General features: G+C 37.7%; 1 protein-coding gene across 2 annotated transcripts in view; it reads left to right on the top strand.

Moving 5' to 3' along the window:
• Positions 1-21,401, top strand: part of PCCA (propionyl-CoA carboxylase subunit alpha) — a 284,142-nt gene that overhangs the window by 80,042 nt on the left and 182,699 nt on the right. For both annotated transcript variants that reach the window (XM_086770975.1, XM_086770983.1), the window contains 3 exons: positions 5,348-5,384; positions 11,349-11,427; positions 17,849-17,951. In XM_086770975.1, the coding sequence (XP_086627101.1) occupies positions 5,348-5,384; positions 11,349-11,427; positions 17,849-17,951 (219 nt within the window). The remainder of the gene's footprint in view (positions 1-5,347; positions 5,385-11,348; positions 11,428-17,848; positions 17,952-21,401) is intronic.

The raw sequence follows: 21,401 nt of genomic DNA, 5'->3' as shown, positions 1-21,401 counted from the left end.
TAAGATTTAAGAGTAGTCGAGCTTTTGTGCATAAGATCCTGTGTTCTGTCTGATATCCTGTATGTACTTCTAGAAATCCTGAAAATAACTTCTAGAAAAAATTCTAATTCGGAGGTAATTTTGAATTAATCATCTAAACCCAACAGAATTTTTTCTAATGTGGAATCAAATACTCAAAATGCCAGTTTTATTGTTGTATCACCTTAAGTTATATAAGGGTCTTTTATTTTCCTAATATAAAGAAACAAACCTGGTGAAGTAGGATACTGGTTAATTAACAGATAAAGATATAACCAGTGAAATTGAGCTACTTACCTGTATGCACTTGTTTGAGACCTTTAATTGCACTGTTTTTTGACAATTATCACAAGTTCCTGACACAAAATGAAAGAACATAAGTGATCTGGTTGGCAATTGGCTATATGCAACAATAGTCTTAACACCAAATGAACTGGAATGTAGGACTGAGTTGACAACTCCAGTCCTCAGTATTGAAAGGAACTGTGCAGTAGTTGCTTGATCCTGAAGTGTCCATATCATATCAATTTCACATACCTCAGCCTTGCACTAGTTCTGATTATCTGAAGAGTGATGGAAAAAGAACATGAGATTAGAAGAACCCTGCAGTGCACCTACCACATAAGAAAAAGGAGAGTCCGCAGACGTTGCTGGCGTTGTAGTTTCCATCAGAAAGGGGAGATGAAAATTTTAGGTTAACTAGGGCTTTGGTTACCAGTTCCAGGAAATAAAACTTCTGATATTCTCATCCTTGCTGTGGATCTAAATATGTGCCTATGTTTATCCTTTGATCTCCTTCTTGTGATAATGTGCCTTCAGCTCAGATGACTACCCAAGTAATTATGTCACACAGGATTCATGATCTTTGATTAGAGCTTGATGTATTGTTTTGCCAATTTAGACTTAAGATGGGAAGGGCAAAGCTGTGTGATACCAGGTACAATCAGAAGAGCAACACACAAGGAATTGGAGACTATATAGAATTTCTGCCATTCTGTGCGAGACCTGTTTTGGTCACAGAGCTATGAAGCTTTCGAAATCTTTGAGGGCTCTGTTTCTTGAGAATTAAAATTTTTAAAGGTCCTAGGAAGGAGTTAAGTGTCTGTTAGGTACTTGAGCTAGTTAGAGGTGGCTTCATCTTTGTAGTGAAATACAATAAAGCTGGAAATCTAATAAAGCTGGAAGAAAACTGCATTCGTGCCTCTGACAAAGCCAGAAGTTAAAAAAGATCAGTTGCACGTATTCTTTGTGGATGAATAGTTAAAGAGAACATAGAGTAACAACTTCTAGTGCTTCATTATTCAACTCATGACTGCACTGAAAAAATCTTTGTTACTTCAAGAATTGTCTTTATCTAGCACTTGTTAAATGGCGCTGCAGATGCATAGGTCCTTCATGAACAAAGGGTAAGTGTTTTCCCCCTCTTATTTATGTTGCTTAGCACTTACACATAGTAGACATTGGAGTCGCTAACCTTTTGTAATAACATCTTGGAGAAGTTGCATGCAGAAAAATTCCCAGTGAGTAGAAATTACATTAGAAATTTAAGAGAAGGGAAGCCCTTCAAGAGTATACTTAAAGACCTGTGAGGATTGAAAAAGAGGATACTTAGTGTAACAGTCATAACTAACTATTCTCATGTTGGCAAACACTGTAGCAAATATACAACTGAGTATGGAAAGACGTAGGGTGAGAGTGGAGAGGATAGTTTGAAAAAGTAATTTTCTTCTCATCCCTGGTTTAGTTTCTCATTTGGGGCTGGGGCAAGGGTTATCCAGGCTACTACACACGTAAGGAACTTGAGTCTGGTGCTGTCAGCTATGGAAGCATTCAAAGACAATTAATTTCAAAATCTGTAACTACAATTAGTTTCCTAAAACCCGATTGGGAGAGAGAGGTGTAAATAGACTTAATCAAAAGAATTAGTGTTAATCCAGTGAGCAATGGCTATAATAAAGTTGCAACTGAGAAGTTGTATTGTGTGTGAATGAGTAAAGAAGAGTAAGTGACAAGAAGTAAGTGGAGGCTTGAGTAATGAGTGGAGATGTAATGGAGATGCTGTGGTGGAAAACTGGTAGAGGAATGGCAAGAGAAGACGGACTTTTATATTGTTTCACTGCGTGCAGCCAGTTTGGTTTTATGGCTGGTAAAACACAACTGGATGTAGACTCAGAAGATAATTTTCTCTGGATGTCTAGTTTCGCTGACGTCTGTAAACGTGTTGAAAGTTTTCAGCAAGGCTATGAATTTACTGTATTTGTTTCAGGTGTCTTTTTTTTGGCTGTATTCTTGCTTTAGGATATTGACATTGGTATTAAATGATGACTGTATTGCTGGAGAGGTTGTTGGAGACTGGAGATTCTCTGAGCCCAACACGCTCAGCCATGAAAACTATTATGTAGTTCTTCATAATTAATACAATGTTTTACAGCTCTAGGAGTCTCTTAAACAGCTTTATCCTGGCATTCCTGTACATCAGAGTAGTTTTGTTTTTTTGTCTCCACCTGCTGGTACCTGGCGTAGAGGTGTGCACATGAAATTAGGCGGTTAGAAATTATTTTGCTAAATGAGTATTTAATGTCTTTTTAACTTAATGAAATCAGCCATTTGTAAAAACGCTATGACATTGTTTTATAACTCTTAGCATTTTTATAAACTTGTACCGTTACTTGGACATTTTTATTTGCACAATAAAAAGTGGTGCTAAAATTATATATTTCTTTACAATCTGCAGTTTATTTTGGGAAAATGGTAGTGTGGCCAATGTGTTTTTGGAGGAAATGGCGGTAAATCATTGAGGACTTTTGCTTTTAAAAAAATAATTCAAAATACTTATAGTACCAGTGTGGTTTTGTATATTTTGCACATATGGACTTATGTTATGCAGTGCCATAGCATTTGGTTTTTGCCTCCTATGGCCAGTGTTGTGTATCCATCGTAGGTTCTTGGCAATAAAAATCTAAAATACTTGTGCTAACTTTTTATGAGTATTCAGATTGCTGCTGTATCTATTATATGCAAGTGATATGGATGATCATAATTCCTTAGGGAAAAAGATCAAAGGACTTACCAGAGATTTAAATATGTTAGTTGTTTATTAATTTTTTGTTTATTAGTTTTTCCTCTGTAAAGCACAGCATATTTTTGTTTTCTATTTTGGAAAAGCTCTTTGAAGGCTAAAGTATTTGAATATACATTGATTATTATTATTCTTTTAATCTTAGAGTTTTTTGATTCTAATATATCAGAACAATAAAAGAAACAGATGTTGAAATAGTGTAAATTAATAACTGTGCTGGGCAGATGACTTCAGTCTGTTCAAGCCAGAACTGAGACAATTAGTGCTGCTCATACGATGCCGCTTATTACTTGAAGTTGTTGTACGCATGTATAAAAATACAGTGGCAGTGAAAAGTTCCCCTATAATGATTTGCAGCTTGTCTTCCTGTGGACTGCAGTGTCTCACTTAGCCACTTGTTTGCAGGTAACTAAGTGAAAAAAAATTACCCTGTTTGCTTCCCCCCCCGCCCCCTTAATTCTATTTTGCAAATATATGAGTGAATTTGCAAGAGAAAAGAAATGTAAAAGTTTCCTTCTCGACTATAATCGTGGCTCTTCATCAGTCATCACTCTTCCTGCATTTTGTTCGAGAGGCTCTAATTGTCTGCATTTGGCAGGTTTAACACTTCCTGACAGAGAGGCTATTAAGGGGAAGTATTCTCGCATAACTGTCACAGGCAGGAACAAAGAACCTTCAAACTCAATGTGTGGAAACCACTAACATTCTTAAATGACCCTTTTCATGCATTTTATCCCTTTAAGCTAAAATTTGGAGGGTGCAGGGTCATGGAAAGCGGCAAGGTGTAATAAAACAGTAAACCCCTTATTTTTTTTTTTTTTTTGGGGGGGGGGGAGTGGGAGGGGGAAGGTTTTTTTGCTAGATTTATCTCTTGACTTGAAAACAATTGTTATTTGGAAAAATCTCATTAACAGATGTGACTGGAGTAAAAAGACTTAAAACTGATGTTGCTTTCAGAACTGCTTTGAACTTAACAAGCACCGATTTGTGGAGCAGACTAGCTAATGAAAGGAAATTAAATTTTCTGACAACTTCCCCTGCCAGCCCCCTTATTCTTCATGGGGCTGTTACTAGGTACTGAAGACTTTTTAAGAGGATTTTGTTTTATTATCGGACATAAATGAACCAGGTATGAACATTTCTGATGTATTTTTTTTTTTTTTAAAAGTTCTGACCTGGGTGCTTTTAAAACGGATTGCCTTGAAAGCTTTAAAAATATCAGGTTTCATTTTAATGTTCATAAGTCAGCCCCCATAGTTTCAGACACACTTAGCAGCTGGTGGTTTCCAGACATTACTGCCTTCCATGCAAATGTTTTAATACATGTCATGGAATAGTATAAATATTAGCAAATTTGGGTGGAATTTTCAAACTTAACCCATGCCACTGTAATCTAACCCTTTTTCTTTCGAGTATGTATAATCGAAATATATTGCTATCAGTAGAAGAAACTAGAATTAACTACTGTAGGAGAAGAGATTTGGTTGTTAAAAAGTAAGCAATTCAAGTATTTTGTTTTTCCTTCTCTAGATTTCCTATTACTTTTTTTTCGGTACCAGTAGTATGAGTCAGCTGAAGCAGTAGGTGGCATCAACAAAAGGATTTTTCCAGTTGTGGTACACTAGTAATGTGCGAACTCTTAAATGGAAACAATTATGTGAATTTTCTCATTTCAGATAGAGTTTAAAATGATGCATTTAAGGTTTATTCTGTCTTTAGAATGAAAAACTTTTAAAAGTGAGACGCTTGTATTCTTTCTTCAGTAGACAAAAAAAAATTTTTAAAGAAGTTCTTCAAGTTTTCTGGACCTGAATGACTCTCAAACAATAGAGAATCAACTCCCCCTACTGACAACAACCAGCAAAACACAAGAAATACCTGTGAGGACAGAAACAAACTGGCAGTGGACAAACTTTAACGATCTGATTTATGGTCCATTATTGATTGTAAACTTCTAAATTCTAGCATTAAATTCCTACAACTGCAGAAAATAATTTTGCGATCCTGGTTGTGTTTCCTGTCAGCTGATTCCTCGTTGCTTTGAGTTTCTCAGTATACTAATGATGAGGTAGAATTTACATTCCACTTATGGTATTAATTTTGCATTCCTCTGGCTGAAAAGGGTCAGAAGGTTGTAAAATCAAACATTAAATGAATCAGAGGAGACAGTAGTGCAATATATGACTGCCCTCAGGACATAGTGCAATGGCTGATGGGATTAACGTTGGGTCTCATTTCCTGCTTTTACAGGATGCAGATGAAGCTGTCAGAATTGCAAGGGAAATTGGTAAGTTCTTAAATTAGCTATGGTGGGATTTGTGTGCCTCTCAGCAGACATGGTTGACTAAATTGAATGTGTAATAAGTAATCCCTATAGAACAAATAATGTTCTAATAGTTTTTAAGATCCTTGTTGCCTATAGGGCTGGAAGAATCTAAGCATTAACGCCCCATCTCTTAAGTCATCACATTTTAGCTTTACAAACTGGACTTTACAGAGCAAGTGCAGCCATGCTTTATGGAATGCATGTAGTATGCAGTAATGAGTAGCTTGCTGAAGGAGTTATTTCAAAGTATATCTGCAATTGGACATGCTAGAAGTTAGGCATGGCACATTTCTCTCTATGTGGAGGCTGACACCAGTGATGTTATGATCTTCGTTCTTCATCACTGTGTGGACGGCAATTAGCCTGAATATCATCCAGATCACCAGCCTTTCTTCTGTGCTTTCTGGAGTAAAGTCACTATTCAGCTTCTGGATATCTTACAGAATGGTGAAAAGAGCAACCAGCAAACTCTGGGACTCATTTTGATGAAGGTTAAGTGTAATATGTGTTTAATGAGTTTTGGCTTTTATTTACTAAAGCTTAATATTAGGGAAAATATTTAACCATATGCTTGAAATTACACATGCTCTTAAATGCTTTCTAGAAGAAGAATCTGATGCAATAAGAGATTTCTTAGGATTTGGTGGGGGTTTTTTTGTGGGTTTTTTTTTTTTTCCTTTCTTCATTTTAAGAGACAGTAGCCATGAGAAGCTGCTTGTGTTCATCACAGCTACATAATTCAAAGGATGGATCTACATTTGAAGCTTCTCTTGCTGATTGGGCTACAAATAGATCTCGCCCGTGTCAAAAGCTGTGGCTGTGCATTATGTGCCAAATAGAAATTGGGACTTGCACTGCTGCAGATGACTTTTCGTTGATGTAACACCTTTCTAGTTTGACTTTAAGTTGGGATTCTTACCCTGCACTGGTTAACTACCCTGAAACCCCTCAGTGTAGGCTTGGCTGGCTTTTAGGCTGACACAATTGAAGTCAGCATTTCTTTGGGTCAGCCTTTATGTCCCTGCTGGGAAATCAAGTGATTACTGATTGCTGTCATGGGAGCCGAAACAAAAAGAAGAGGTTGTCAACCAAATTGGAACAATTGGAGGGGAACTGTAAATAAAATTGGTTTTAGTCCTTAAAAAAGGCGTACAAGTATTATGACTTTCAGTTTGGTTTCATTTCAGTAGTCTTGCTCTTGTTTTTTAAAGATTTTTCTGCAAATATTTTTAAAGCAATTTTTGATTAATGTTAGGTCATAAGGTATTCAGTGATTTCCTAGATACCCTTTAAAATATATTCTTGCTTAATTTTCTTTGGAGTTCTTCTGGTGTGCTGCTGCTGATTCTCATATTTGATATCAGTAGCACTTTGGAAGTCATTATATCAATGCAGTCTTAAATCTGTAGATATTAAAGTCAATTACAGAAAGCTGGGTGGTGCTTTATCTAGATGACAAATTCTCAAACTATTTGGTATCAAAAAAGATTTATGCTATGATGCCATGTATTGAAATAAAAATGTCCTTTCTAGCTATTTCCCCATCCGTATTTCAACCAGTGGATAGTTTGATTGAGCCTTCTGTCTAATCATTACCACTGATCAGAATAAAACCCTATGATTTGTAATTTCAAAGGATCTAAAATAGGATGAAATTGAAGTCTATATATATAATGCATTTGTCCTCATATATAAGGCGCTTGATATGCAATTGAATACTTTCAGAGTATTTTGAATTTTGCTTATCCCTACTCTCAGTCTTCTGAGAATGCTTAAGTAATTATTAAAAAAAATAATCATTGTCAGTCAGTGCTTAAAACTGTAAAATACTGTGTAATGTTCTCTTGCTGCCTGTTTTTTTCCTGCTTCTACCTGCTGTGTTCTGGCCAAAGACCCAGTAGTAATGGAGCATGACACTTCAGAGTTGAGACACTGCCTTTACCTGTTGCAGTGACTGTCATTTATAGATACAAATTTTGTAAGTACAGGAGTAAAACCTACCTTTTTGCCCCTCATTTGAGAGGTGTTCTCCCCAGTTGTCAAGAGAGAATGTGACAGAGAAATTAGGCTAAATGAAGTGTTGGAAGAAGTTCAGGCACAAATTGCTATATAGTCTCCTTTCTATGGTCTCTCTTCTATATTTCTCTGTGTGGGCTGTTCTCTTGTGATCCTTTCTGTAGTGCTTAATCACATCGGCTCTTTTCCCACGCTACTTTTAAGTCCGTTTGTAAGTTACAGGTTAAGAACTACTGGTGGCTTGATTTCTGAAGCATCAATGAAACTCCGGAAAGTTTTGCTCTTCAGTTTGTTTGAAAGAATTGAAATATAATGTGCAGGCAGTTAAACTAAATGAAAGTCTATAGAAAACTGAAGAGGTGAAAAATGTGTTTTTGTCATGTTTCATTTGACATGGGTTTAGTACTAGCTTTTCAATAATGGGTATTGAAAAGAGTCCAGTGTTGCCAGGTGCAATATTGCTCATACTAATATTGCACAATGCATTCTGTGGTCTACTACCTGCAACTTTATCAAAATGGATAAATGACATCTAAAACCATGGTGGCAAAGGGTGGGAGCTAATAACTGTGGAACATCGGAAGTTTGTTTACTCCTTTTACTATTCAGATTCTCAGAACAGTAACCACCCTGGAAACAAAGCAGTCCTAACTTAATAGTACCTATTTAACAGTAAAAGTTTGCCCGATGATCTTCAAATTTGACAGCTTTTTACCTTCCTGCCTCTTAAGATCTTGTGACCCATCCTTCAGATGTATCATGAGAATGTAAAACTGTAGAACAAGAGTAGTTTTTAGTCTTACATGCAATTTTAATTTCACATAAATTAGTGTCTAATGTGAGGGAAGGGTTGAAAACAAAACACCTTCCAAAAATATGCCTGTTTTGTGACACTCTTCATTACTCTTGTTGTGGGTCCTTATAAATGCTACTAGAAATTGTTTACATGCCTCTCCCTTCCCACAACTAATCTAACCAATCCATGTGGGCATACTTCAGCAATTTTGATTGCTACTGAATCATGCAGAAGTGGTTAGGAGAATGATGAGTAATGCATCCTGATCCCAGCATCCTGTACGCAGTATGCACGCAGAACTTAGAATTCTACAAAGCTTTCCTTGTCTGAGCACACATCAGTCATTGGTATTGGCCTAAAACCTGCTGTTTAGCTTAGTTCAGTGCCCCAGAGAACAAGCAGTGTGTAAAGGCACATTTGAGCAGAAGTTCAAGTCCTCTTATTTTCAGGGGCCTGGCTAATCGTCATCTGAACTTGTAGAGGTCTGTTGCAGAAATTTTTTTGCTTCTCAATGTAAAAAAATCTATATGTGTCTTTTCAAAACAGACCTTACTTTGATTTAAATTTTTTAACGATGTTGTACCTCTCTGGAATCTTTAACTGCCTTGCATACAAGTGTGGTCGACATGTAATCAGTATACATAAAAGGTGGGAGAGGGCGGGGGGGCAAAGTGTTCTATGCTTGGTGAGTGAAACCAGCAACCCACGTATCCTGTCTGATAGTTTAACCGTGTGATTTGTGATTGTATGAACTTTTATATTCCGTAACATGTAAAGACTCACTAAGCCTCACTGCCAGCATGCCTATTTTGCTGTTGAAATGAAAGAACAGTAAATTAGGTCTAGACTCTGCTTACGGAATTAAAATCATCAAGCCATTCAAGAGACTGATATTGTTAGACTGAAATTGTTAGCATAATTGATTATGATTTTTTCAAGTACATGTAATGTGAAATAAGATAGATTAGATGATGGAAATTGCTATAGTGAGTTTGCCATAATAAGGCCTAAAACAATGCTTATTTCAGACTAGCAACATCTTCAGTTGGAGAGAGTCTCCAACTGGTATAGTGTTGCCAGAGGTGTAACTTCACTCCTGTCACCTGGTTAAATCTCACTTATTGCATGAAAATCATACAAGATGTGCTTTTTGCTTTATTTCAAGATAGTGATTTGTCTGGGAGCCTGGCAGTTGCCAGGGATGAGGAAAAGCAGCTACGGCATAGATAAATTGTACTTATGTAGATCTTGCATATACTGCATTTCATGAAAATGAGTTGAACTTCACTGTTTACTGCATGCAACCTAGAGGGTTTTTTTTTGCGCATGCCTTTTTATCTCTGGGACTGTAGAGGCCTGTAATATACTTAGTATGGTTCTGGGTCAAACTCATTACTCTGACTTATCCCATAGCCCCCTGTGGACAACATCGGACATTTAATAGGAAAACGTAAGAGACATTCTAGTAAGCTTATTGGAATGGCTCTGTTTCATCTTACCCTTATACCTAGTAACTAGAGATTCATTTGGACTCTAAAGCATAAAGATTTATGGCCTTTTGGTCATTCCTACCTAGAGGAACTTGATTTGTGCTCTCACATACGCTTATGTATTACCTGTCTGCAGCTTCAGCCACATGAATGCTCTGTAGCGTGGAGTTCCACAATCTAGTAACATGTTATGTTGGAAACTGTTTTACTGATTCTTGCTGTTTCTTTCTAATTTAATATTCTCTTATACTGTTGCTGCTTTCCTGCCTTCCAGTCAACACTTCTGTTTCTTATGCTTGTGTCATGCCTCTTTTTTTTGGTGCCCACTTCAGCCTTTTTAAGTGAAAGGTTTTCCAGATCTTACTGGTTTTAATTATCTTCTCCTGAACCTCCTTTCAGTCAAATGACTTTGAGGAGGAGGTGAACATACTGTATCACTGTCGCTTGGCAGAGCAAGAGTAGGTCTACATTCCAGAAATAAATTGTAAACATTAGTTATACGTATGATAGCAGACTTGACCATTTCTATTGGGGACCATATTCAAATGACCCTTTCTGTCCCCAGATAAAAGCCTTTTATAGAATCTATCTTCAGTTTGCAAGGACTGATGGACTCTTCATGTCACAGACAGTATGAGCTGATCTGATATTTGGCTTAACGTTATGATTTTCATTAAACATACTGGAGACCAAAGACTTGAAGAATTTTCTGCTGTCCTAGAAATGTCAAAAACTTTCTAATCAATTCCTTAATTTTCAAATTTCTGTACGTTCATGTGAGAGAAAGCTGAAGTTCACTGATATGGATAAGAAACTGTTTTACGAAGTTGCTGTGAATTAAAATATTGTGCAAGATAAACAATCATCACTAAATCTACTTTTAAGCTGCATACTTTGTTACTGTACTTTTTTAGCTTTCTGAAAACTAAGGTATTGACTCATACTTACATTGAGGCATCTTGTTCTGAGAGTAAAGTATTACCAGTTATACACAATACTGTCAGATTTATACTGCTCATTTTTTCTTACTTCTTGTCAGTTTGAGGAAAATCCTTTTTCATTGTTTTTAAAAAAAGTATAATTTGTTTTCTGTGATAATTATTATTACACAATATGTGAACAACGCCTCTTTTGACGTGCTCTTATTTAAAATGTACTGCACTGGAAGTATTGATATATGATACAGATTTATCTCTTGACTAATAGTTATGAAGATCTCCTACTTACTTTTGCTAGTAATCTTTTAAATAATTTTACCACAGCTATAGCTTATTTCATCAGCTATAAAGGAACAAAATTTTGTTCCTGAAGAAATGTGAGCTTAGAAAGGTCAAATGCCTTTATTCATAAATCACTTCGTTACTTGGGAATAATTCATTCAGTGCCTTTTTTTTTTTTGTCTAAATGAAATGGAGAAGACAACCTTTCTTGCCTTTCAGAAATCACTGCACTGACAGCTAAGTCTTGAAAAGAAAAATCTCTCCTCTACTCTTCCTCCAAATAAAGTGTTTTAATAAACGAAGTTATTGTCTACTGGCATTATTGGACATGTGGTCAGTTGTCATGTTCTTCTGACCAACTGAACAAAGTTTGAACTTCTGTCTAATTGTTCCCCGCTGTTAGGCTACCCTGTCATGATCAAGGCCTCAGCAGGTGGTGGTGGGAAAGGCATGAGAATCGCTTGGGATGATGAAGAGACCAGGTGAGATGCTGTCCAAAAGCTTCACTTGATGAATGCTGCAGTTACTAAAGTCCCATTAAGCCACTGTGAGCTGACAGTTGAGCAGATATGAAATGTTAAACAGAAATTGGATATTATTTGGTTTTCTCCCTTTTGTATAGTGAGCAGTATACTTCGGGAGTTTGCATGTTTCTCTTTTAAATTAATTTTTGTGTAAACCTTACAAAACATGGTCCACTAGTTTGAGTAAAAAACTCAACACTTATAACTGCCTTTAGTCCAATGATAGACTGTAAATAACATTTTGCTATGTGCCTTTCAGAATGCTGCTGTATTAATTGTCTGTGTGTTAGGTAGAATACTTATTGGCCCTGATTCTCAAATATTAATACATCCCATTAATTCTGTTAAAGTTGATGAGACTTCATTATTCATGTGTGGGAACACATACAGTGTAACAGAATGTACTCTAATAAGTTGTATACTTCTGTGTTTAAAATATTTGTCTAGGCAAACTATTGTGCTTTTGCCTGTTTGAAAAAACGTTTGTTTAAACAAACAGACATTTTCATGTCTCTTAATGATCGTCTGAATCCGGAACACTTCAGGATGCTTTGTTATTGACTTGGGAAGATTTACAATCCATTGTCTGCCGATATTCTGGCAGAGAGGAGCCTGGTTTCAACTCCACATTCCGCTGATGTTACAGAAAAATGTGTTTTGGGATTTTTCAGACTTGTAACAAAAAGCTTATTTGATCCAAAAATCAGATCATTTCTAAATGGTTTCCTTTTCACATGGAGAGAGCAGCACATATGCTGGAATCAACTCAAAGTACAACTCAAATTTTGATTAGTTTAGTCACCTGCAAGATTTCTGTCTTATTTTTGTGTTCCCTTTTAAATTTTTTGTCAAAACCTAAAAACTGGAAAAAAGAACAATAAATGGCTAGCAGTTTCAAAATTATATTTAAAGAAAATATGAGGTGATTTTTTTTTTGTACCTTGCTTCCTTCAGTCTATTAATATTCAAATCTAAATAGGAAAGTAAGATTTTGCACATTAGAGTGAAGATCTAAAATAACCTGCTTTCTTACAAGAATGCTTTGTTCCCACTGCTTTAGAATCCAGAATTACTGCCTTGATCTTGTTCAGGCAGCAGTTGCATCTATTGGACTTGAAAGGAAGGCATTAATTTCTTGCTTTGCTCAGAAAGGAGCTCAATTAAAGTAACTTTAAAAATTGAAAACTGGATCTAAAATAATGTTTACTAATTTGTTTTGGAGAAAAGTTGTTGTCCTTGTTTAGAGCGTCACTTGATAGAGCTGATTGGTATGAACAGAAGCTGGCTGGAGATATTTTTTTGTACTTTTGCGTAGAAAATTAATTTCATGATATTACTTTGACCGAGTGATATTTAGTGATATTAGTTTGAGATGCTTGCCTTGTTTGTGGAAAGCCTTTGAAATACCATCCAACTCCTTATTTGGATCCTTTTGGTTAGTTATGCAAGCCTTGTCTTTACAGTCTTAATTTTATGCAGTAATGTATAAAAAAATGCTAAAAGGAAGAACAGCTAGACTGAATCACAGATCAACACTAGTCACTGTTCCTATATCAAGGAGAAATTCTTATTTTAACGTTTACAGGTAAGCAGCAATAAAAGCATAATTAAGTTGGCAAAGTACTTGTTGCTGGAAGAGAAAAGTGAGGTTAAGAGAATTGAAAATAGAAACAGATTTATTTGACATTTACAAATGAAATAGAGCATTTGGGTTTCTCTTATAGTCTGTCTTGAATATCTGTGAAGTTGTAAAAGATGTGTTGTACATGTCCATTAATTGCTTTGTGGAACTAAGATTATTTCTTTTTATGTGTCTGAAGAAGAACATCCAACAGTGTTTCGAACGTGACTCAACTTGTTGCTGACAAAACAACTTATCTGTCAGTTTTAATATCTCATGAAAAGTTATTGACCTCATATATCATCTTACTGCGTTCAAATTCATGTCATCCTAAAAATAAACTAATTTTCAGCTATTGGCAGACTCAGAAGCCAGTATCTGAGTGGCCTTTTGTATTTCAGGATTCATAGATAAAAGACTCAGGATTTGGTATTGGGACCGCCCCTGTTTAACATCTTTGTTGGTGACATGCACAGTGGGATAGAGTGCACTCTCAGCAAGTTTGCCGACAACACCAAGCTGTGTGGTGTGGTTGATATGCTAGAGGGAAGGGAAGCCATCCAGAGGGACCTTGATGGGCTGGAGAGGTGGGCCCGTGTGAACCTCGTGAAGTTCAATCAGGCCAAGTGCAAGGTCCTGCATGTGGGTCAGGGCAATCCCAGGCCCAAATACAGGCTGAGTGGAGAATGAATTGAAAGTAGCCCCAAAGAGAAGGACTTGGGGGTCCTGGTGGACAAGAATCATAGAATGGTTAGGGTTGGAAGGGACCTTCAAAGGTCATCTAGTCCAACACCCCTGCAAGGAGCAGGGACATCCCTGACTAGATCAGGTTGCTCAGAGCCTCATCCAGCCTGGCCTTGAACGTTTCCAGGGATGGGGCCTCCACCACCTTTCTGGGCAACCTGTTCCAGTATTCTATAACTCGCATCATAAAAAATTTTTTCCTAATTTCTAATCTAAATCTACCCCCCTCTATTTAAAAACCATTACCTCTCGTCCTATTGCAACAGGCCCTACTAAACAGCCTTTCCCCATCTTTCTTGTAGGCCCCCTTGAGGTACTGGAACACCACTATCAGGTCTCCCCGGAGCCTCCTCTTCTCCAGGCTGAACAGCCCCAACTCTCTCAGCCTGTCCTCATAAGAGAGGTGCTCCAGCCCTCTTATCATCTTCGTGGCCCTCCTCTGGACCTTCTCCAACTGGTCCATGTCCTTCTTGTGTTGGGGGCTCCAGAACTGGACACAGTACTCCAGATGGGGTCTCACCAGGGCAGAGTAGAGGGGAAGAATCGCCTCCCTCGACCTGCTGGCCATGCTTCTCTTGATGCAGCCCAGGATGCGGTTGGCCTTCTGGGCCGCAAGGGCGCATTGCCTGCTCATGTTGAGCTTCTCATCCACCAGCACTCCCAAGTCCTTCTCCTCAGGGCTGCTCTCAATCCATTCCCCACCCAGCCTGTATTTGTGCCTGGGATTGCCATGACCCAGGTGCAGGACCTTGCACTTGGCCTGGTTGAACTTCATGAGGTTGGCACGGGCCCACCTCTCCAGCCTGTCCAGGTCCCTCTGGATGGCATCCCTCCCTTCCAGCGTGTCGACGGCACCACACAAGTTGGTGTCGTCGGCGAACTTGCTGAGGGTGCACTCTATCCCACTGTCCATATCGCCGACAAAGATGTTGAACAGGGTTGGGCCCAGCACGGACCCCTGAGGGACGCCACTCGTGACCGGTCTCCACATGGACATTGAGCCGTTGACCACCACTCTCTGAGTGCGGCCATCCAGCCAACTCCTTATCCACCGAGTGGTCCATCCATCAAACCCATGTCTCTCTAGTTTAGAGAGAAGGATGTCATGCGGGACAGTGTCAAAAGCTTTGCACAAGTCCAGGTAGATGATGTCAGTTGCTCGTCCCTTGTCCACCGATGCCGTCACCCCGTCATAGAAGGCCACCAAATTGGTCAGGCACGATCTGCTGTTGGTGAAGCCATGTTGGCTGTCACCAACCACCTCCTTGCTCTCCATGTGCCTTAGCATGGTTTCCAGGAGAATCTGCTCCATGACCTTGCCAGGCACAGAGGTGAGGCTGACCGGCCTGTAGTTACCTGGGTCTTCCTTATTCCCCTTTTTAAAAATTGGGGTTATGTTCCCCCTCTTCCAGTCATTGGGGACCTCACCAGACCGCCATGACTTCTCAAATACGATAGCCAGTGGCTTGGCAACTTCATCCGCCAGTTCCCTCAGGACCCGCGGATGGATCTCGTCAGGTCCCATGGACTTGTGCACCTTCAGGTTCCTCAGATGATCCCGAACCTGCTCTTTGAGTACAATGGGCAGTACTCGAAGAGTTGAGAAACTCAACATGAGCCAGCAATGCACACTCACAGCCCAGAAAGGCAACCATGTCCTGGGCTGCATCAAGAGAAGTGTGGCCAGCAGGTTGAGGGAAGTGATTTTGCCCCTCTACTCTGCTCTCATCACACCCCACCTGGAGTACTGCGTCCGGGTCTGGAGCCCCTAACATAAGAAGGATGTGAACCTGTTGGAGAGAGTCCAGAGGAGGGCCACAAAGATGATGAGAGGGCTGGAGCATCTCTCCTATGAGGACAAGCTGAGAGAGTTGGGGCTGTTCAGCCTGGAGAAGAGAAGGCTCTGGGGAGATCTTACGATGGCCTTTCAATACTTAAAGGGGGCTTATAAGAAAGTTGGGGACAAACGTTTTAGCCAGGCCTTTTGCAATAGGATGAGGGGTCATAGTTTTAAACCAAAAAGAGGATAGATTTAGACAAGGTTCATGAGGTTCACATGGGCCCACCTCTCCAGCCTGTCAAGGTCCCTTTGGATGGCATCCCTTCCTCCAGCGCGTCGACTGCACCACACAGCTTGGTGCCATCAGTTAGGCTGTAGACAGCATGCTGCTTGTACAGTTATCTGTCTGGGCCTAGACAAGGGTAGTAAGCTCAGATCTCCCTGTCCAAAGTTCCCCTGCACTTCTCTTCTGGGATTAGCGTGAGCAGGAAGGTTTTAAACTTGGTCTCACATGTAAGTGCAGTTGTGTTGCATGGGTAGTGTCTTGTGTGCAGTCATGCTCTGTAGGGCTGCTGCTTTCTGAAAGGATAACACTTCAAATGCAAATTTTCTTCTAGCCTGAACAGCGTGTTTTTTTTTTTTTTTTAATTTTAAATATTCATAGATACTCAGATCCATGTGATCTCTTTAAGGAAGGTGAAGTGTGTTTATGCTAATTTTTATCACTAGCCAAATGCGACTACACACATTTGTAAGATACAAACAAGGTCAGAATACCTGAGATAGTCATTCTTGTTATATATAATTTAAAAATGATTTGCAGATATATGGATTAGATAATTAGGCACCTGACTTTTTTTAACAAGTATTGCAGTTTAGGTTTCTAATTAGCACATGCTTCAATGAAGGAAAAAGTAAATTGTGCATAAAACTGATAAAATGTTTACAAAAGGAAACAGAGCCTTTGATATAAGAGTTAAAATAACTTTAAATCTGTTTCAGTAAGCTCAAACGCTGTATATTGCTGTTTGTTACCTCACTTTGTATTTTTGAGCATATCAGGTACTGCACAGAATCAGAAATTTTGATGTCCCTTTTTCTCTTTACTAAGTAATCCAACATATTTAAGTTAAATAGAAATTTAGGAAAGATTGTACATTGAATGTAATCTTTCAAAATTATAACATATGTTATTCCAAAATCTTGAAAGAAGATGAAAAATACCTTTAAACATACACATCTATACAGTAGGCTTAGCTATCTCACATTTCTATTGTCTGAGTTTTGTTTGTGGAATTGAACTATTTTCGAAAGATAGAAAGCATGGAAACTTCAGCTCAGTTGTGCTGTAGTTCTTGTTCGGAGCACAAATATCAGGGCTTGCTGCTTTTTAGTAGTGAATCCCACAGAAATTTACCCCAAGCTTTCCATGTATCTTGACATAAATGGGACTACTAAGCCTGTAGAAAATTTCTGTAGAGCCTTTGGGTCCCTGCATTGTGGTACATTTCACCCTGAGAAAGCTGTGCATGAAGTTGTTCATCAGCGGTTATGCTCCACAGGAGTAATCTCTCTGCCATGAAAAATAAAGTCAATAAATAGTCTGTAGTCTGTATAGTCCCATTGTGTTTGTTTGAATAATTACATACATAGAAGAGAAAACAGAGGGAAGCATGCAAAATGAGCAGTAGTACAGCTAGTATGCTCTGTAAAGTGACGTACTACCTCTTCAGATTGTGTGTTCGGTCACTGAATTTACAAGGTCCGCAATATTATATCCACAATTCTTTCATCTAATGAATGTGCAACTAATCTCTGCTATTCTTGGTATTAATAGGGCTATGGACCTTAAGTAGTGGTGAGCTTCACCTTTACTTCTATATAACAAGTACTTTGTAATTAATGGTTTTTAAAATTTGCTTTATTATTTTGCAGAAGAAAATGCTAACAAAGAAAATTCATACAAGTAGTTGTTGTAAATGCTCAGGCTTTTTAAAGACTTTGAAATTCTCTGTGCTTTGAGAATGTAATTTTTTTTTGTCTTTGTGAGAAAAGAAAAAAAGGAATACTCATTAAAGAATCAAATGCAAATGGTAAAACTTGTTTTTTGGACATGTGTGTGGATTGATGAAAACTGCCAGATGACTGGAATGAATGTGTTCCTTTTCCTTGTATACTTCAAAATTTGACTTAACTTTTAAAATAGATTATTCTTTTTGTTTTCATTATTTAAGGGAAGGTTTTAGGTTTTCATCTCAAGAAGCTGCTTCAAGTTTTGGTGATGATCGCTTGCTGATAGAAAAGTTCATTGATAACCCTCGCCATATAGAAATCCAGGTTTGTATTATTATTATTTATTATTTATTATTTAGTTAATAAGATTTGAACTCCTAAACTAATCAAAGTTCAAAACATTTTAAACACTGCACTAAAAAAGATCTAGAGGTCTTGTGTTTTCCTGTGTCTTGGGCCATTGCTCAAACTACGTGGCTATCATGCACAATACAGCCTTCCTGTTTTTATTCTTTAGCCTTTCTTTAGCAGGAAGACAATGAATCGTGCTCAATTCATTGGAAGGGGGAAAAAAAAGGGTTGTAGGCATGTGTCCTGAGGGCTGGAGCTTGAACTCTGGATCCTGATTGCAGGGCTTGAGCGCATCAGAGGATGTAGGAGTTCAAGCACTGCCATGCTTAACATTTTTCTTGCAAGCTCTAGGTGGTTTTGTCAGTATTTTGGATTCTGTTCTGAAGTATCTAATGCTCCCTGGGAACTGAGGAGGATTTGTGTCCCATTTTGAGCGGGCTGTGGTTCAGAATCAGGTGTGTTTTCCTTAACTTCTGGATTGTGACCATTTATATCTTTTATTGGATCTAGTGTTAAGCCAGATGTGCTAATGCAAAAGAAAACTTTTTTTTTTTTTTCCCCCGGCAGACTCTTTAACAAAGTTATGGTTTTAAAATTTGTGATGTGTTTGATCTTATGTAGACAAATAAATTGGGTTTGTCAATAGCCTTGAAATAATCTTTACTGACAAGAAATCTATACAGAGTATATCATTTTCCTCAACAGAACGTTAATTTATTTTTGTCCAAAACATAAACTCTTTCTAAGTTGTGGCATGTTTTTTTTTTTTTACAGTGAGAGCCTGAAGTATTTTGGTACTAGCTCAATAATGGAATGAACCAACAACAATAAATTTGATAGTGTAGAATAATTTCTAAGAGAGAAATATGTAACATTTTTTATTCCACCTGATAAGTGCCCACTCAAAACTGATACTTCCTATGTTTTTATTTATTTTAGATTTCCATATAAAACTTGTCTGTGCACAGACTAACTCATTTCATATGTGAAATGAAGGAACAGTCTGTAAAAAATGAAGTTTAAACGCCAACCTGTTCTCTTTTGAAGGGTTGTGGAAAGGTATATAGTGAACATGTAGTTTCAGCGTTACAACCTTAGGTTAAAATATAGATCAGATTGCTAGAGCATCTTCCTGTATTCTTTTGCTATGGCTAAGAATTGTTGGCTACCTATGTCTTTGTTTCTTTCTTTCTTTTTTTTTTTTTGTGTATGCAAATCTGTACACTTTAACAATCTGTTCCTTTTGATGCTTGCAGATTTGGGAGCTTCCGCAGCTTCCTGCGGACTCTTTGATGACTAAAGTTAGATGAGATTGATTCCTCTGTACTTTCATGAGCTGGGGCCAGAATCATTGTCTTGATTCTTTTAGCTTTGAAAAGGATTACCTGAAAAAAATTAGGCAGTACTGTATTAAAGAACAGTTGAATAATTTCACCTAGATTAAACAAAATAGCTTTGCCATTAATAATTTGTAGTTTTATTTATAATAAGCGTACAATGAATGTTGTTTTCCTTAGACAAACACTTTGATGGTACCCTTTAACAATATCATAGCATATCATTTTAACTTCATGTTCTAATCAGCTTTAGGACGTTGACCTTGGTTAATTTTCAAACTACTAAGTATACAAACAATTTGAGACCAGATGCCAAATATTTATTAATTTAGCAGAAACTTTTAAATAGTTTTTTTTTTTTTTTTTAACGTTCTTATATAGCTCTAAAGCATTGGTACTTAAAATTGTTAAGTAAGGGGTTTCCTGTGTCTAGCTATAAAACAATCACTTTGTAAAACATGAGAAAACACTAAAACAATTAACAGGAAAATGGAGTCCAAATAGACTTTATGCTTGAACTGATTTGAAGTCTTGTTCTCCTGAAATATCTGATATAAAGGACTTGAGTTTAAAGTAAGAATATGTGGAATGTCTATTACTTGGCTTAATAGCAGTCCTACAACTGGAAATAGAATTTAGCTGAATAACGTAGGAGAGTTTGCAATACATTATATTTCATTATTTTGGCATGTAGATGTGCATAGCATATACTAATGTCTTAATAATCTAATCCTACAAACCAGGACACTTTCTTTTAGGAATATTTAGGAAAAACAGCTATAGTTGTGACATGCATTTTTAGTGTACTGGAATTTCATGTCATATCAGAGATGATGATTTCAACATTCTGTAAATGTCTTCTGAAATATAATTGTTTTATGAAGTATCTTCTTTAGTTTCTAGTAATTAAAACAGTGGACCCAAAATGAAAGTATAAGCCTAACACTACATGCTGTTTGGCTTATTCTATTTATAATTACATTTTCATAGTTAATATTTATGTATGTCTCTTTTTGAGCTGTATTACCTGATAATAGAAAAATGTTTATTTTAAGCTTCAGGCTGCAGATATTAAGTAGGATGCCAGAAATGTGTTGAAGTAAAATAAAATATTTACTAGTTGACTTGAAAAATTTTTTATTATCCCCTTCAGGAAAGGAGAGAGAGAAGAGAAACACATAAATGAATTTTTGTTGAAATATTACAAGACTTTTTGATTTATCTGTTTTGGTGAGGCTGAATTATATGGAAAGTTGTAGGCTTTGTAGCAATGAAACTGAAGTGCTCACAAGGAATCACTCTGCTTGCAGGACAGTGATTTTCCGTCTATGTACCATGCTGTGCCCTAGAGGAGGTGTTTTAATTAAAAAAACAAAACAAAACAAAACAAACCCCAAAAAACAATTAAAAAAAACCTTTTATCCTCCTGAATAAGTTTCAGTAGAGCTTCGGCAGTTGGAGTACTCTGGTACTGCCGCTGCTAAACCTCCCCCTGCGCAGGGAAGAGGGTTCTGGGACACGTAGTTCAGGAACTCCTGAAGTCATTGATCTTGTAGAACTCTTCAGAGGAGACTTTTTCCCTAGAAAGCTCCATAGATTTATGGGAGTGCAATGGAGTTTCGGAGGAAAAGATAGGTCTGATCCTACAGGGTGCAGAGCGCTGTGAATCTGGTGCTGCGCAGTGCACGCGAGTTGTCTTCATGAGATCAGTGCCTTGTTTTCAGCCGCATCTACCCAGATTATTCACGCATCAGCAAACATTGGCATCATAGATGCAGGAATTCATCTTGCCTAGTGCCATACGCGCTCTGTGGTGCTAAAAGGAGTAATAAATAATACAGGTTCGTTGTCACAAATGTGAGTAGATATGGTTGAGTTCACGCAGTTTGAGGCATATTGTCTCCTTTTTTTATCTTGTTGGTTTTCATTGTAGAACTGCGCTATTAAAGAATGAAGCATGAATATTGGCACAGGTTCCTGCAGATCAGAGCAGGAAGATAGATGGAAAAAAATGCATTAGAGGGAATATTTTATAGGGAAGAAAGGGAGCAGGTGTGGTCTGCAGTGAAAGAAATTGTTCCAAGAA

This window comes from Chlamydotis macqueenii, chromosome 1 (genome assembly GCF_036417535.1).
Source record: "Chlamydotis macqueenii isolate bChlMac1 chromosome 1, bChlMac1.mat, whole genome shotgun sequence".
NCBI classification, from domain to species: domain Eukaryota; kingdom Metazoa; phylum Chordata; class Aves; order Otidiformes; family Otididae; genus Chlamydotis; species Chlamydotis macqueenii.
Note: the sequence above shows the minus strand (reverse complement) of the source record. Positions and strands in the feature narration are given on the sequence as shown.